The 18,164-nt window shown below is 45.8% G+C and overlaps 1 protein-coding gene and 1 long non-coding RNA gene across 3 annotated transcripts in view; one reads left to right on the top strand and one right to left on the bottom strand.

Annotated features, from left to right (window-relative positions):
- The window catches only part of LOC119806666, a 30,703-nt gene extending 26,016 nt beyond the window's left edge, over positions 1 to 4,687 (bottom strand). For both annotated transcript variants that reach the window (XR_005284253.1, XR_005284252.1), the window contains exon 1: positions 4,326 to 4,687. This is a non-coding gene — a long non-coding RNA (uncharacterized LOC119806666). The remainder of the gene's footprint in view (positions 1 to 4,325) is intronic.
- A 171-nt stretch (positions 4,688 to 4,858) lies between these two features.
- Parp12 (poly(ADP-ribose) polymerase family member 12) overlaps positions 4,859 to 18,164 on the top strand; it is a 41,216-nt gene continuing 27,910 nt past the window's right edge. Inside the window, exons 1-3 of the mRNA XM_038318529.2 lie at positions 4,859 to 5,331; positions 10,052 to 10,187; positions 12,930 to 13,230. Of these exons, the coding sequence (XP_038174457.1) occupies positions 4,994 to 5,331; positions 10,052 to 10,187; positions 12,930 to 13,230 (775 nt within the window). The 5' untranslated portion in view covers positions 4,859 to 4,993. The remainder of the gene's footprint in view (positions 5,332 to 10,051; positions 10,188 to 12,929; positions 13,231 to 18,164) is intronic.

Here is an 18,164-nt window from a genome sequence, read left to right as displayed (position 1 = left end):
TGACAAATCAGCTGTTGAGGCCTCCCTGCACACAGTGAATCAGTTGCCTCTCCTTTACTACTTTGAGGTTTTTCTTTATCTTTCAACTGTCTAATTATCCTGAGCATATAGACTTTAGATATGTATTGACTTCTATCAACTTTAAAGGGTTCTGGCCATTTCTTCAAATAGCCTTCTTCCCCCTTTCTTCTAGGGTGGTGTTCATTTTTTTCTCATTCTTTAAATTTTTTGTCCCTTTTAAATTAATTGACCTATCTTCAGATAATCTGATCCTTTCTTTGCTCTGTTTAGATCTACTGCTAAATACCAATGAGCTTCTCAATTTATTCAATTATTGTACAAAATTATTCAGTTCTTTAAAATTTTGTTTCTTCTGTTTTTTTTTTTTTTTCTCTGCGTTGAGCTTTTATTGGCAAAAGTTCCTTTACAGATAGAATCATCTTAGTGGTTCAAACATTTGTTCTTGAACAGTAACAGAGTTGGGATCAAGCAATACGTTATCAATACTTACATACTTCACATAACTTTTGCTGGAAGATCAACAGTAAAGATGCCCAGTCTCTGGACACTGCAACATGCCTTATTCACCAAAGCACTGGGCTACAGCCACAGGTCTCCTGGGACACAGGAAGGACTGTGGGCTGCAGGCTGGACCTGCCTGAAGTCTACTGCAGGCTATAATTTGTTTCTTGACTGATATTCTCTGTTTGATGAGATGCTATTCTCATGCATTCATATTTTACAGAGTTTGAACTCTTTGAACATTTCTCTGAAAGCTTAAAGTCCAAATCTGGCTTTGTCAGAAGCTGTTTCTTTTAGGTGTGTTTTGCCTGTATGTACATCTGTGTACTATGTGCAAGCCTGGTACCCAAGGAGGCTAGAGAGACATTTGATTCCCTGGTACTGGAGTTATTAGATGCCATGTGGAAGAGTAGTCAGTGCTTTAACTGCTGAGCCATCTTTCTAGCACCTAATAGCTGTTTGTATAACTAGCTTTTACTTCCTTTGTATGGGTCATACTTTGTTTCTTTACATTCTTCACAATTTACTTGCCAAAGTCGGATTTTCTTCTCTTCCTGGGGTTATTGTTGCTTGTTGAACTAGTTGCTGTGTTTGTCTAGTGACTTTTACGATTTAATTTTGTATAGTGTGCATCAGCACTGTGTGTGACTAAAGTCTCTACTTGGTTACCTTACCTCTTCAGCTAGTGACTAGATGGAGATTACCTTAAGCACCAGGAGCCAGTATGCATCTTAGTCTTTGTCAAGGAGCTCTATGACTATGTTGGTATATGCCTTCATAGTCAGGCAGTTTCCAAGTATATATAGCTTTTGCTTCCTGCTTGCACAGAGCCTGAGTGTCAGGTAGAACTTTCTGAGCATCTGTGTGGTCCTATGCATGCGTGTGCCTGTGTGAGTTCCTACAGTACGCTGACACTTTTCAAGGTCCTTACTTGTTCATTTCTTTGGTTGGTCCTCTATGGCTTTCCTCAACTGTTGTCAGTAGGGAGAACTCCTACAGAGGCAGCTGGGGCCGAATGGGGGCACATGGGGCACGCAGCCTTAATCTGCCCTTTGTCTTCAGCATCTTCTGTTTAACATAATGTGAATCCTGTCTGAGAGTTTCCCTGAGGGTACAAAGTCTAAGCAAAGTCTATGGGAAAAATTCAACACATTGGTTATTTCTTAAATCAAGAATTTGCATTTGGTACTATCCCTTTGGAAGTTTAGTTAGGATGTTTCCGGTATATGGAAATCAATTTCAAAAGGTGTAAATTGGAGAACAATAAAAAAGGTCCTTGGCTTAAGGGAAGGTGGCTCAGTCCATGCAAGTGGCTGAGCCCCCCTGCAGCTGGAAAGGTTAAAATCATCCTTAAAGTGCCCTGTGGGGGAGAAAAAAGTGCCCTGTGTTGTCTTCCATGGACCCGTGTGAATCTACACCCAGCCTACAACAGTTATCCATTGCTTCAGCCATGATGTTAAAATATTTGATATTTGTATCCTCTTGCGAGGATGTGGGCATCCAATGAGATCACCTAAAGACATGCCTTTTAAGGAGGTTCTCCACAGTCCTTAAGATGAGCCATTGAAAGAGCTCCAGCCCTGCCCGCTCTCTTGGCACAGATACTAGGAATGCGGTTGTCATTTCTCATAGGTATCAAAGAGCTTCAGGGGAAAAGATAGGAGTCAGAGAAATGCTACAAAGGTTGATGGGATTTGGCTGCTTTTTTTTTTTTCTGAAAACAATTTTTTTTTTCTGAAAACAAGTTTTTTTGTTTTTGTTTTTGTTTTTCTGAAGATTTGACTGCTTTTACTCTGGAGGAGTTGCTGCAAGCTTCTAGTTAATTTCCAGAATTTTGAAAAACTAACAGCATCTCCCAGCTTCTTCACTGCTTCTATGGAAGGACTCACTGTTTTTACCTTCACTACATTTTCCCAGTCACGATATTAAAATGGGGAAACTTTTATGGAAAAGTACTTGCTTGACATGCAGATTGAAAATAATAAGACATTATTGCAAAGCAATGTCAAAAGTACAAGTAAACACTGGGTGGTGGTGGTACATCTTTAATCCCAGCACTTGGGAAGCAGAGGCAGTCTGGTCTACAGGGTGAGTTCCAGGACAGCCAGGTCTGTTACACACACACACACACACACACACACACACACACACACACACACACACACACAAACCATCTCAAAAAGCCAAAAAAAATTAACAATTGAAATATCATATCAAAAACTAGTTCAAGAAAAAAAAATGCCCTTCACCCCGGTCCCTAATCCATTTTCATTTGTTCTTGTTACAATCTAGTCTTCTTTATCCTTTTTACTTTTTTATTGAGGGGGGGAAGCATTGAGCCTAATGTTGCAAGATTTATATAGCCTACCACTGAGTTATAGGCCCAGCATGCCCTTTTTATTAATTATGGTGTGTGCATGTATGTGTAGAGGTGGGAGGCCAGAGGTCAAGTCTGGGTGTCATTCCTCAGGAGCTATCCACCTTATTATTTTAGTTTATGGTGTGTATGTATATATGATGCATGTGTTTTGTAGGTTTGTACAGCAAGCACCTTGCTCTGCTAAGCCATCTCTCTAGTTCCCATCTTATTTTGAGACAGGATCTCTGGAACCTGGGGCTTGCCTGGTCTAACCCCACTTCCTTTTATTCTTACATTTTTGTAGTAATACTCCCTGACCTTCCTGAAGATTGAACTCAGGGGCTGTACCCTCAGTTCACCATTTTTTGTAGTATTTTATATTTAGGGTGTTTTGTTTGTTTGTTGTTTTTTCAAGACAGGGTTTCTCTGTAGCTTTGGAGCCTGTCCTGGAACTCACTCTGTAGACCAGGCTGGTCTCCAGAGGAGCTTAGATCAGCGTTAGTGCCACAGGAGATAGCTTGCAGGGCTTTCCAGGTCTTGTTGGTCTCTGTGAGGTTCTCAGGGCTGCGCTGGGTCTGTCTATAACACTTGAATTCCTGAGATGGCACTGTCCGTTGAGTTCTGGGATTAACACCATCACTGCCTGGCATACTTAGAATTTTATACTCATTTTAAGTTAAGTTAGTAAGTACTCATCTCCTTCAACTCTACTTTTCCCACTCCCCTCCTACACTCTGCTGTAACCAAAGTGTTGAACCAAGTTCATTCAAAAACACCCTCCTGGTACACTCTCAACCGTGGGCTGGCCTTGAACTTGAGATCACCTGCCTCGGCCTCCCAAGTGCTGGGATTAAAGGTGCACCTCTTCACACCTGGTTTAATTTTATTTTCAGGTGTATGAATGTTTTGCCTGTATGTATGTCGTGTGTGCCTGGTGTCCAAAGAGTCCAGAAGAGGGTGTTGGATCCCTGCCAGAACTAGAGTTACAGTTGCGAGCTGCCATGTGGGTGCTGGGACCTGAGTCCTCTACAAGAGCAGCAAGTGCTCTTAACTCCTGAACCATCTCTCCAGGCCTCTGGGATTTGGCGATCTTTTCTCACAACATATGGATGACCTTCTAGGTCAAAGACAGAATTTAAAACATGCTTGTTAAAGCTGTATGGTCTGAAAACAGTTATATTGTCCTTAGTACTCTGTCCTATCTTGTGAACGCGATTTACTGATGATTTTATTTCTGGGAAGATTCCAGAAGGAAGAAACGGGGGCTGCCAAAGGTCATCCTGATTTTAACAGGTATTTCCCATTCACTTACTCCAAGAACGTTTAACTGGCAGGGCCACATACAGGAAAGTCCTTTCCGGCGAAGAAGCTTGAAATATCTGCACAACCTTTATTCAGAAGGGACGAGGGAAGCGGGACCTGCCCTTTTCACGGCCATACCTACCCTTTCTTGAAGGAAATCCGGGATCCGCCACAAAGGCTGACACGCCCCAGTAACATGCGGGCCGGTCTCTCAATCCCGAGCGACTGTTTCCATTTGTTCCGGGGTGAGGTGGGACCAGGTCCGTCGTCCCGCTTCCGTGGTCCGCCAGCGGAGATCGCGTTTGCCTGGGTGACTTCTGAGCCCCGCGAACGCGCCTCCGCCAACGGGCCGCAACGGGCCGGAGTCGTCTGGAAACTTCTCTCCGCCGCTCGAGGCCGAGGTCGCTGACTGAAGCCCGGCCTAGCTGAGGGCGCGTCTCGCCCCGCAGAGCGCTGCCTCTCGAAGGAAGCCGCCCCTTCTCCCTCGGGCGCGGCCCCGGCCCCGTGAGGACCCGCGGATCCGGCCCGCGCGACGCCTCGAAGGCGCGCCGGGTCGCTCAGTGCGCGCGCCCGCGCGGGGAGTGCGCGCGGGCGGCCGTCGAGCCGCGCGGTCCCCAGCTGCGGGCCCTCAGGCGAGGGCGCCGGCACCTCAGCTGCGGCCCGGGGGCGTGGCAAGGCCCCGCGACTCCAGTTTTCCCCGCCGGGGCCCGCTTTCGGTTTCGTTTCCTCCCGGCGTCTCCATCCCCCGCGGAGTCGTGGCTCTTGACGGCCGCCGCCGTCGTCGTCCGCGCTAGCCTCGGTCCGACGACCATGGCTCAGGCCGCGGTGGCGGTGGCAGAGGTGACCCAGGTGCTGTGCGCGGCCGGCGGTGCCTTGGAGTTAGGCGAGCTGCGGCGCCGCTTGCGAACGAGCCCGGGCGCCGACGTGCTGGAGCGGCTGCTGCGGGACCGCGGGCGCTTCGTGGTGGCCTCGCGGGCAGGCGCGGGCCGGGCGGCGGCGGCGGCCTCGGAGCGCGTGGTGCTGGCCGTGTCGTCGCTGCGTCTGTGCCGCGCGCACCAGGGCCCCAAGCCGAGTTGCTCCGGGCTCTGCGCGCAACTGCACCTCTGCAAGTTCCTCATCTACGGCTCCTGCAAGTTCCCGAGGACCGGGTAAGGACGCCGGCGACGGGCGGAGGCCCCTGCCCCTCCGTTCCCGGGCCCCCACCCCCGTCCCGAGTTTGGGGTAGACAGCTAGGGGACTGCTCTACAGCCTCGCCTGTCCCTCAGTGAGCGTTTACTGACCACTTGCTTAGTTCCTGGCCCTGTGTGATGGAGTGGCTTAGATAGGATGTGGTACCAGGAGGGGACACCTGAGCATGGCATTATGGCTCCCGGAGGGAAGTTGAGGGGCAGGCAGCAAGGCTCGCAAATGAGCTGTAAGGAAGCTTGGAAAGCTCCATTCAACTCTTGTTTGCCTGCTGAGAAGCCGGAACTCAAGATTTTCAAGGTCCTTAGTGCAAAGTGTCTGCACCCCCGAGGAGCCTCTCCGCTGATGCAGCAATCCACATCAGACCAAATCAAGCCGAATTAGAAAAGGCCCAGGTTTTAATGACTACTACGCTCCCAGATGATTTTCCAGCCCCGCCCATCCCCACCCCCACCCCAGCGGAGACGGGAAAGAGAGACTGAAAAACCCCACGTCTGTCTGTTTTCTGGGGGACAGTTTAAGGACCCTGTGAACATCTCTGGGGGGAGGGTGGTCATTTGCGAGCTTTCTGAGCTGAGGCAGGGTTTGGAGAGAGATGGGGGAGGGGTCCTGGGGTGGAACTTCCATCAGAACATTGCAGACTCTTTGGGTAAACGGATGCCAGGGGCTGGGGTGAAGCTTCTACCAGAACACTTGGGGGACTGATTCCTGCCATCTCCTAGTCCTCCTGGGTGCCCTTCTACACACCCCACCCCCAGCTGTGGTTCATTTGGTGGCGTTGCCCTTTCTGGAATGCCCTTCCTGATTTGCTGGGTAGTGCCTGTGGCAGCAACCGGAAGATTATATTCTTTGTGAGCGCTTCCTCTTCACTCTTCCACATCGCTGTTTACTGCCGCCGCCCTTGTTAGTCTGGGCTGGCTCTCCACTGGCATCTGCATATAGTTGGTGATTAGTGAAATTTGTTTATACTGAAGGATTTGGGCCTCGCCTTGACGGTGATCAGGCCTGTTGGATGGCAGCTATCGGGTTTGCATTTTAAGATGATTGGGTAATGGTGTAGATGCTGAGTTAGCAGAGGATGCTGAGAATGCCTGCTTCGAATCTTGGTTAGAACTTCACAAAGAATGTGTATGAGAGACATTTGGGGAGGTTGAAGGAGAAGGTTGGAGAGAGGCTGTGGAGAAATGATTACTGCTCCCGCTGGGGACTGAAGGCAGAAGAGGGCTTCCGTTCTATTATCTAAAAGGCAGACTGAACCCTTAGATGCTGATTTGGAAGCTGCTAGGTGGTAAATCCTGTGACCCCAGTCACAGGAGCAGACCTGATCTGAGAAGGTGAACCTACAGAGATAGTGGAGCTTTAGGAATAATCTGCCAGGCAGGAATGAGATCTCCAGGCTGAAAGAGGAGCTGCTAGCCCAGAGAAAGAGGGTGTGTAACAAGTGGTGGCTGTGAGCGCGTGAATTTGAGACGGCCTCGCTATGGCTATGTTGGCCTGACTGGCATGAAGCTTACTATGCAACCAGGCTGGCCTCCAACTCACGAAAATCTTCCTGCTTCTGGGATTGAAGCTATGCACCACTGTACCCGCCTGGTGAAACTTTATAATTGTGCTTAATTGGTAAGATAATCATGGAAGATCTCTTCTTACGCAGATTCCCAAAATTTGGGTTCAAATTTTGTACTAGAAATCTGGACATGTAATATTTACTGGCCAACATGACTGAGGTTCTTCCTCATTTTTCACCTTTGTCTAATCCCATGATTTTATACTAGATAGTTTACTAAACTACCCCAAACGTTTTTTCCCCATGGGAAATAGAAAGTGAGTGTGACTAATTGTACTTTCCTGTGACTTTTGTCTTCTTGATGGCAGGGTTCTCTCTGGGCGTTTCAGTGAGTTTCTCTCTCCTCCCTACATTCCTCTCTCCACCTGGCCGTGGCACTCCTGTTTCCACTTCCCTAGTGCTGGGACCACCTTTGTCTGAGCTTTGTTTCTCTTTTGAGAGATTCAACCTCGCGTGGCCCATGGTAGCCTTGAACTAACAGAGATTAAGGGGGATTAAAGGTGTGTGCTACCACTCCCTGGCCTGCAGCGGCTGAGCTCTGCACTCTGGTCTTCAGGCAAGCTTTATTTGTTGAAACAAACAAAAATGTCACAACACTGTCTTTGACTTCAGACCCGTGCTCCACAGGCAGTGTGCTTGGTGATCCAGAGCTAGTCACCTTGTTTGAACCCAGCTCTGCTCTTTGCTGGCTAGTATTTGGCAAGTGGCTTTATGGCTAAATCTCAGTTCCCTCAAGGATGCTGAGATTATTACCTCACAGGCTCACTGAGGACTGAATGAGTTAATTCATGAGACACGCAGCCCCTGTTGCATAGAAAATGCTCAGCAAGCTTTAGTTGTCATATTGCAGTTATTTGATATATTTGGCGTTGGCATTACCAATTTACTTTCTCTTCTCCTCTTGTCAGCTTTTTCCTAACCCTCTGAGTATTTGGCTTGTTTGTTTTGTACCTCTCAGGGGCCTCTTCTGGTTACTCCCCAGTTCTCTCCCCACTCCAGACTCTGCACTGCCCTTTTCTGTTTAGGCCACTGTTTTCTTACTACAGCTGACCTCGGACTTTGTGCTCCATATTTGAGTTCTTTTTTATTGCATCCCCTAGGTGGGGGACAGGAGTCAAGGATGACTTTGTGGTTTTTGATCTTCAGGGGAGCTAGTAGGAGAATAGGGTTTGGGAATGGATTAGCAGTTTGGCATTCTCTCAAGATGTTTATTACAGACGTAAAATAAGGTATAGGAGATGCTGCTTTGCCTGGCTTTTCAGGTGACCAAGACAGTCATTTGAAGATTTGTCCCTGAGTTCTTAGGGTGGAGTACCAGTGCCTGATTGATTAGTATGCTTGTCGGCTGGAAGTATGGAGGAGGGGAGTTGCAAGAGGACTGGACCCAGGAGTGTGTATCTATGTGTACACATACCTGAAAGTATGAGTCACTCTGCTTAGCATTTAAAAAAAGATTTACTTTTATTATTTTTAATTATGTTTCTGTGTGGGGGTAGAGTGGAGGGAGTTGTGTACATAAGTTCAGGTGCCTTCGAAGGCCAGAAGAGAGTGTCAGTGAGACACCAACCATGGGTGCTGGGAATTGACTTCAGGACCTCTGGATGAGCAGTATAGTGTTCTTAACTACTGAGCCATCACTCTACCCCCTGCTCAGTTTTTTCTTTTGTTTTTTCTCATGTGTGTGTGTGAGAGAGAGAGATAGGGTCTCTCCCTGACTATCCTGGAACTCACAATGTAGCCCAGGCTGGCCTCGACTCACAGAAATCTGCCTGCCTCTGCCTCATGAGTACTGGGATTAAAGGCATGTGCTATCATGCCCTACCCTTACTCAGGTTTTTTAAAAATATTTATTTATTATGTATACAATATTCTGTTTGTGTGTCTGCCTGCAGGCCAGAAGAGGGCACCAGACCCCATTACGGATGGTTGTGAGCCACCATGTGGTTGTTGGGAATTGAACTCAGGACCTTTGGAAGAGCAAGGCAATGCTCTTAACCTCTGAGCCATCTCTCCAGCCCAGGTTTTTTTTTTTTAATTGATTTTTATTGAGCTCTACATTTTTCTCTGCTCCTCTCTCCTCTTCTCCCCTTCCCCCTTCAACCCTCCCCCACGGTCCCCATGCTCCCAGTTTACTCAGGAGATCTTGTCTTTTTATATTTCCCATGTAGATTAGATCTATGTAAGTCTCTCTTAGTGTCCTCACTGTTGTCTAAGTTCTCTGGGCTTGTGGTTTGTAGGCTGGCTTTCTTTGCTTTATGTTTAAGTGAGTACATGTGATAATTGTCTTTCTGCCTTACTCAGGTTTTTAATACATGTGTAAGTGCTTACTGAGTGGCCAGTCTGCTATGAGACCTTTTGCATGATGGCCCTGATGTTCTCATTACATACTTGCTGAGAAGGGTTGTCTGGGCCCTATACATTGCCCAGTGCCATCTCTTCCCAGTCATATTTCATGCAGAGCTATTTTTTCTCTGCTGCTTATAAGTAGGGTCAGGAAGTGTTTGTGAAAACTTGCCATGAGGAATGATTTTTACCAGTTCTGTAAGTCTGCCATAAGTGCCATAGATTGGGTGGCCTGACCTTTCTTCCGTCCTCCCTCTCTTCCCTTTCTCTCTTACACTCCTTCCCTTTCCTGCCTCCCCCTCCTTCACAGGGGCTTGTGATGTTGTCCAGCTAGTCTAGAACTTGTGATCCCACTGCCTCAGCTTCTGAGTGTTGGGATTACAAATGTCTGCCGTAATACCCGACAGACCAGGAGGCTTGAACAACAATTTATTTCTCACAGTTCTGGAGGATGGAATTTTGAGATGAGGTGTTGGGCAGTTTGGTTTCTTCTGAGATTGCTTTCCTTGGCTTTCAGATGGCCACCTTCTTCCTGGGGTTCTCATAAGCCTTTCCTCTGTGTGGATCTTTGCTCTAGTCTCCTTTTTATTAAAGGACATCAGTCATGTTGGATTGGAACCACTCTAATGACCTTATTTTAACTTAATTACCCCTCTCATGACCCTATCTCCAAAAGCAGTTTGACATCCTAAGGATCCAGAAGTTGAAGCTCTAATGGGAGAGTTTGGGGGAGATCAAATTTAGCCCATAACACCATCTCTGCTTCTTTGCAGGAAGAACTGTAGGAATGGTCACAGCTTGAAGACTGATCACAACCTGAGTGTGCTGAGAACTCATGGTGTTGACCACCTCACCTATAGTGAGCTTTGCCAACTCTTGGTTCAAAATGACCCCTGGCTTTTACCAGAAGTGAGTGCCAGAGGGATGGTGGGGTTGAGGTCTTATTTGCAAATAATAGTGGAGAAGCCAGATGGTTGAAAGATAGATAACTCAGTGCCAGAGGGAGCTGAGGACACCAATTTTATCAAGAACCATTGCATGGAGAAGACTTAGACTTAATATCCAGCTCTACTAATTAAATATACTGGATTTAATATCTAGCTCTTCTGATTTTGGACCAGCCTTGGCATCTCTTGAAACTTTCCCTATCAGTTGACAGTGAGGTTGGCCAATGCGTTGGGTATTGTCTGTGGTGACGTCTTCCAGACTTCTTGACAGTCAGTACTCTCACTGCTCACTCCTTTTACCCGGGAGAGTTTGAACATTAGCTGACGTGCATTCTCAGATGGTGTAAGCTTATTGCATTATCTCTATCATTTGGTAGGTGAGGACTAACAGCACAGATTTATTGGGTAAGGCGCAGGGGACCATATAGAGGACTTTTAGACCGTGGCAAGGTAGGAATGACATTCATGGCAGGGGAGGAAGGAAGGTGCTGAGTAGGAGACTGACTGACTGTAGCCTGTGTCTGACAGCAGTTCTGCCAGGCTTCCAGGGGCTGCTAGAGGGTTGCTGTGACTCACCAGATGAGGCTTGCATTTGGATCTGCCGTGAGCCATCGTGCTGGGCAAGGCCTCAGTGTGAACAGGACACTGGCTTTAAAGGTCGTCTCTGGCCTCGAGTTTCTCCAGCAGATCTGAGTGGGGTATTTTTCATGGATGGGACAGGTTAGATGGGATGTTTGGACACTGTTACTGGTTTGATCTAACAAATTAGATTGGCATATTTTAATTCAGATATTTCCGTGTTAGACAGTGTCACCCATTTGAGAAACGGTAGCATATCGTGAGTGGCACATAATAAATATATTTTTATATTTGCCTTTTGAAAATTCATATTGATTTTATTCAGCTAAGCTTTCGGGAGTATCCATTTTGGTTTGGCACTGTGATCAGGAGATAAAAGATCCTGCTTTGTCCTTAGAGGAAGCAAATCAGATTGTAGGATAAGAAGGTCACAGAATGATTTCAGGGTGATGAGCCCTGTCCTGTGCTGGAAGACAAATGAGTGAGGGCAGGGCAGTCTGGCCCCTGATGTGCCAGCCGGCACTGTTGGACACTTCCTTGTTTTCCTGTCTAGTAATCACAGCAACTCTGCCACATTGAGATTTAAACATTGGAGTCTCAAAGCTGATGAGTGGCTTGTCCACACGGCATCTGTCAGAATTGACGTCTAGCTTTTCCCGTGGGTGGAATCCTTGAAGGAAAACCGAGTCCTGCTTCTGAAGCCCTCAAGGGATTTTCTACAGCTTATGAAACTTGGTGCCTAGGAGTCAAGTAGGTGGGCCAGTGTCCATGTTGAAGTACTTGAAATGTAGAAAAGGAGCAGCGGATGGGGGTCAGGCTTCCCGTCTGTAGTTGTGCATTGTGGTGCGTGTTTTGTGATCTTGGTGAAGACAGAGGACTAGGACTCATCTTCTCTTTAGTTATGTAGGTTGAGGCCAGTCTGGGCTATGGGAGACCTTGTATCAATAAACCAGAAAAAGGTTGAGGTTTGCCAGCAACCCAGCTGAACAAACAACAGATGCAGTGACTAGCTGTGTGACTGGGGCCAGCTGATGAAATTTTAATAAAATTTATTAAATTTGTTAGGAGTGGGGCATAAACACACATGTGTACAAGGGTGAGTATGAGTGTGCCACAGTGTGAAGGTCAGAGGACAACTCTGTGGAGTTGTTCTTCCTTCTTACCTTAACAATGACTCTGGTGTTTGAGTCAAGACCTCAGGCCTGAGCAGCCGGTGCCTCCTTTACCTGTGGGGCCTGGCTGTTGAGCTTTGGAGTTTGTGAGTTCCATTGAAAAATGAAGGTTTTTTTTTTTTTTTTTTTTTTTAAACTCTTTTGCTTTTGGGGGGTCTGCCACTCAGCTCCCAAATAAATCACACATGGAGGGTTAGTCTTAATTATGAATGCCTAACTTCAGCTTGGTTTGTTTTATCCAGCTTTCCTTAATTTAAATTATTCCTATTATCTTTTGCCTCTGGGATTTTTTTCTTTTCTTACTTCTGTATATCTTATTCTGTGACTGGCTGAGTGGCTGGCCCCTAGAATCTTCCTTGTTCTCTCTTGCTCCTTCTTCCTCCATTTCTCAGATTTCTCCTATTTATTCTCTCCTCCTGCCAGCCCTGCCTATCCTTTTCTCCTGCCTCGCTATTGGCTGTTCAGCTTTTTATTAGACTATCAGATGTTTTAGGCAGGCACAGCAACACAGCTTCACAGAGTTAAACAAATGCAACACATCTTAAAATAATTTTCCACAACAATGAGGCAGTGGTATTTGGCCTTTTCTGAGATACATTAGCCCTCATAACCTCTCTGACTTTGAACTTAAAAAGGAAAATTGGGAGAAATGAACTAGTAAGAGATACTTGGTTTGCTGCGGCTGTTGGGGGTAAGGGTAGGTAGGAGACTGCCACTGCTCCTGTTCCTTTGAAGTTGTATGGCTCTTCCTAGGGGAGGGTCTTGTTCGGAGTGTATTTTATTTTAGGGAGCATTTTGGTATCCATGTCTTAAGTGAAAGGTGACCTCTCTGGCCCATGTGAATGGTGAAATAATACATTGGCTCTGAGGCCCCTTCTCACCGTGGCATGGCTGTTGAGATGTGCTGTGTAAAGTGTTCATGGGATGATGTCTTTTATGCTCTTTGTCAACAGATCTGCCTACATTACAACAAAGGCGATGGACCCTTCGGCTCTTGCTCATTTCAAAAGCAATGCATTAAACTCCATATCTGCCAGTACTACTTACAGGGAGAGTGCAAGTTTGGCGCTGGCTGTAAGAGGTCCCACGAGATCACTAACTCTGAGAATCTGCAGAAATTGGAGAAGCTGGGTATAAGTTCTGACATGGTGAGCAGGCTGCTCTCTGCTTACCGGAATGCATATGACATCAAGAATAAGGGTTCTGCTCTCAGCAAAGTGTCCCCTTCTCCTGTAGGTTCACCGGGAACTTCTGGTAAGGCTGCTGGAAAGTGCTGTGGGCCCTGAGCTTGTGACCTGGGTTTTTGTTGGTTGGTAAATACAATATGACTTGGTGCAATTGTAAACTTCTTTAGTAACAGTCATTGATCTTTCCTATCTCAGGTTCTGAAGATGAGTTGAAGTCTAGGCTTAGTCAAACAAGGCATTCTAGGTGATGTGAACTGGGGTGGGTACCCTAGAGGCTTTGGGTCTGCACTGAAGTGAGGTCAGCTCTCCTCTGCAATTGCCTTCCCACTCTCTGGAGAATTTTTCCTTTCAGTGAGGGACCTAGAGTTGGGGTGCTGGTTATACAGCTCTAGGGCCAACCATTAGGTGGTATTCTTTATATAGCAGAAGAATTCAAGAAGGCATTTGTAAAACTGGCCTTGTCCATCTTCCAGCCATGAGTAAGCAGATGTTCCCCCCTTGTTAATTTTTTTTTTTTTTGCCTTATTCCCTAACTCTTTTTGGCATCTAGACAGTGCTTGGCCTGTCAACATGAGTGAGTAGGCATGAGATCTTTTTTTTTAAGTGTCTGTCAGGCTTAGTGACAAGTAGATGACTTCTCAGTTGAGATTTTATAATTTTGCGTTCATAGGTTTTTTTTCTCCTATGTGTGTCTGTGCACCATGCACTTCTGGTGCCTGTAGAGGTCACAGGTCAGGAGAATGCATTAGAGTCCTTGGCAGATGGTTGTGAGCTGCTATGTAGATGCTGGGAATTGTACCCAGGTCCTTTGGAAGAGAAACCGATGCTCTCAACTGCTCAGCAATCTTTAGCCTCTAGTAGAATTTTTTAAAAAATAATTTTTATTTATTCTTTGCTAATTTCGTAATGTATACACTTTTCTTAATCATTTCCAACCCAAATCCCCTTCCTACTCTTTCCAATACTTTCTCCAACTTTATGTGATTTTTAAAAAAGATTTTATTTTACTTTTATTTATGTGTATGTGTGTGTTTGTGGATATGTAAGTGCCTGTAGGAGTCAGAAGAGGGCATCAGATCCTCTGAAACTGAATTTGTAGATGGTTTTGAGCCTCCATGTCGGTGCTCTGAACTGAATTCAGGTCCTCTGGAAGAGCAGCAAACATTCCTAACCACGGACCCATTACTTTAGATCCCTCATGCTATCATCTTAAAAGTTGTTAACATTTATTTGTGTGTGTGTGTGTGTGAGCGTAAGTGCTCGCACACATGCATGCACGCACGCACAAGTTTGTGCTATAGCACATGCGTTGTAGGTCAGAAGACAGTTTGTAGAAATCTTTCTCTCCTTGTGGGTCCCAGGGACCAAACTTGGCAGCAAGTTCTCTTACCACTGAATTTCATTAGTGCAACCTGCATGCTTGTTGACATGGGGTCATCCACTTGAATGAACAACCTGTTCACCAAAGAAAGATGACTTCCCCTTTCCAAAGCAGTAATTAGTTGCCAAGAGCTCATGACTAGGAGTAGAGCCTCATAAGCCCCTCTCCCATTCATAATGGAATGTTGACTGGCTTAATCTTGTGCATGTAAACCATAGCTGTTGTGAATGCATGCGTGCAGTGGCCATCCTTTGTCTAGAAGGCAGCGTTTCGTAGTACTTTCCCCATCCTCCAGCTCTCATTCTTTCTGTTCCCTTGTCCTTGAGGGGCGTTGATACAAATGTTTTATATAATACTAAACACTTAGTAGTCACTTATTTTTGGCACTTTGACCAGTTATAATTCTATACTGCAGAAAGAATCTTCTATAACCAAGGTTGAAAGCAGCACTAATATATGGGTATAAAATGCATATTTAAAAGGTGGTTTGACAACATGTTCATTGAGCAGAACAACAGCAGTAGGTTGTCTAATGCCTGTGATCTCTCCAGCCATGGACTTTTGGTTGGTTTGTACTACCAAGCATGAATTTCCTCCTATAGAGCAAGCCAAATCAACCAGAAGCAGTTGGTTGCCCCTGATGTGTTTATATCAGTAGACATATCTTGCCTGGCAGAATGTAGCCTGCAGAATCCAATCAGTGCTGGGTATTCTGTTGATGACTTTTTTCCTCCAGTGGCCTGCCTTGTGCCTTCTACCACTGTGAAAGTTAGCCAGCAGGGAGGATGTTTTCGGGTTAGTTTCAGTTTGATTTCTGTTTTCCAAAGTATGTTGTGTCTTCACTGTCTACTTAATGCTGAGCAGCCAAGAACAATAACCTGTGTTGTTTTGGGGTTCCTCTGGGGCCTCCCTGACCAATGACTCTTAAAGACAGGTGTCCCATGCCTGGGACTAAGATTTTTATTTAGTAACTCGGGTGTTCTGGGGGAAAGACTTGTCCATCCATGCAGTGGACCTTTACTCAAATTCCTTTTTTAAAATTTACATATTAAAATTACCTTATAAAGCGGTGTGTTTCTATAAGCCCTTTTCAGTAGAGCCTTAGTTTCAGTTAATGTACCCTACTCTATGGGCAGTGGTGGTGCACGCCTTTAATCCCAGCACTCGGGAGGCAGAGGCAGGCGGATCTCTGTGAGTTTGAGGCCAGCCTGGTCTACAAGAGCTAGTTCCAGGACAGGCTCCAAAGCTACAGAGAAACCCTGTCTCGAAAAAAAAACAAAAAAACAAAAATGCACCCCACCTTTTACTCCCCACTATTCCTAGCCCCATCCTTGCTTAAACCTTTCACCCCTAGAGTTTCCCTAATCTACTTGTATTCCAACCCCTTGCTGCCTTATGTCTTTTTCTCTTCCTTATGTGTCCCTTCTAGTTTCCTGATCTCTATAGACACTCCAGATTAAATACACAATTCTAAAAATTTGAAGCTAAAATGCATTCAAGATTTTACTTATTTTTCCTTTGTGAGGTGACATCTTCCCTTTTTCTCCAAAATGGCCTCAAATTTGGCACAGTTGTCTTGCTTGCTTCAGTCTCCCTGGTAGCTGGGGCTTTAAGTATCTACTTTTGTGCCTGGCCAAAGGTTTTTTACTTAATAAGCATTTCTTAACTACCTGCTGTATGTGGATGAATAGTGTGGCCCTTGAGGGAGCTTATGAAAACTTGCTTCGTTTGGATTTCATTATAGATGCTGTTGGCTGGCCACTCTGGTTCTCTGCTCTTACAGTAACTTTGAGAATTTGCTATGTGCTGGTCTCTGTCCTGGGCCCTAGTTAGCCTTTTATAAACATGAGAACAGGCTTCCTCCACAGAGCACACCTTTTTATCCACCCACTCATTTAGAGGTTGAGAGAGAAACCCTATTTTAATAGAACTTTTCCTAAAATATCAGGTAAGTGCCAAGAGTGCCAGCAAGCATACTGACCACGGTAATCTTATCTAATTGTCATAGTTAAACATTATTCTTGCTGCCTCTAGCTTTCTTTTTTTATTTTTTTAAATTTTTTTCTTTTCAAATATTTATTTATTATATATACATTATTCTGTCTGTGTGTATGCTTGCAGGCCAGAAGAGGGCACCAGACCCCATTACAGATGGTTGTGAGCCACCATGTGGTTGCTGGGAATTGAACTCAGGACCTTTGGAAGAGCAGGCAATGCTCTTAACCTTTGAGCCATCTCTCCAGCCCCTGTAGCTTTCCTTTGTATTTTCTTCTCTCTCTCTCTCTCTCTCTCTCTCTCTCTCTCTCTCTCTCTGTGTGTGTGTGTGTGTGTGTGTGTGAACCTCAGGTGCTACTCCTCAAGTGCTGCCCATCTTAGTTTTTTTGAGACAGACTCTCTCATTGTCCTGGCCCTCACCAGATAGACTAGGCTGGCCGGCCAGTGAGCCCCAAGGGATCTCTTTGTCTATCTCTACCTCCCCTGGGACTGTAGGCACACTCAACATGCCCAGCTTCAACGTGTGTGTGTATGTGTGTGTGTGTTTTGTTGAGGCAAGGTTTCTATGTAGACCAGGCTAGCCTTGAACTCAACAGAGATCCACCTGCCTTCCCCTCCTAAATGCTTTGACTAAAAGCATGTATCACCATATCTGGCTTAAAATTTACTATATGTGTATGTCTGTTTGCTTGTCTGTGCACCACTTGAATGCTTGTTTCCCACAGACCAAAAGATGATGTCAGATCTCTTGAACTGGAGTCACAGATAATTATGGGGAGACCATGTGAATACTGGAAAGTGAATGTGGGACCTCTGGAAGAACAGCCAGCCCTTAACTGCTGAGCCGTCTCTCCAGACCCACTCAGATTTTTAAAAATGTGGGGTTTGGGTGACAGAACTGTGGTCCTTGGATATGGGAGAGTCTTCTGTTTGTGTTACTTTCATTGGTTAATAAAGAAACTGCCTTGGCCCTTTAATAGGACAGAAAATTAGGTAGGCGGAGTAGACAGAACAAAATTCTGGGAGAGGGAAGGCAGATGCTTTAGGCAGTCACCATAGGCAGTTGCCATAGGCAGTCGCCATGCCTCTCCTCTCTCAGTTGAACGCAGGTTAAGATCTCTCCTGGTAAGCCACCCCTCGTGGTGCTACACAGATTACTAAATATGGGTTAGTCAAGATGTGAGAATTAGCCAATAAGAGGCTGAAATTAATGGGCCAGGCAGTGTTTAAAAGAATACAGTTTCCGTGTAAGTATTTTGGGTAAAGCTAGCCGGGTGGCGGGAAGCGGCCCTCCACCATTCCTTCTACAGTCCTCAAGCCTGCAGGGCAAGCGCATCTGTCATACCAGTCTCTTCAGGTGTTTGTTGTTGTGGTGGTTAATACTCGGATATACAGAGGTTTCACTTTAGCTAATGTTTAGAGCATCATCTGGATTATAACTATTAAAAATGAGGGGAGGACTCACTTCTTGGTGACTTAGGTCTTACAAACAGTCACTTCTCTGGTGAGAGGAGAACTTCATGGCCTCTCAGGTGTGGGTTTTGAGGTCCAGCCTGTGGAATATCTGGGAGTTTACAAAATGAAAAGGAAAGATGCGGATAACAGAGTGACAGGTGATAGGATAG

Source organism: Arvicola amphibius, chromosome 2 (assembly GCF_903992535.2).
Source record: "Arvicola amphibius chromosome 2, mArvAmp1.2, whole genome shotgun sequence".
NCBI lineage: Eukaryota > Metazoa > Chordata > Mammalia > Rodentia > Cricetidae > Arvicola > Arvicola amphibius.
Note: the sequence above shows the minus strand (reverse complement) of the source record. Positions and strands in the feature narration are given on the sequence as shown.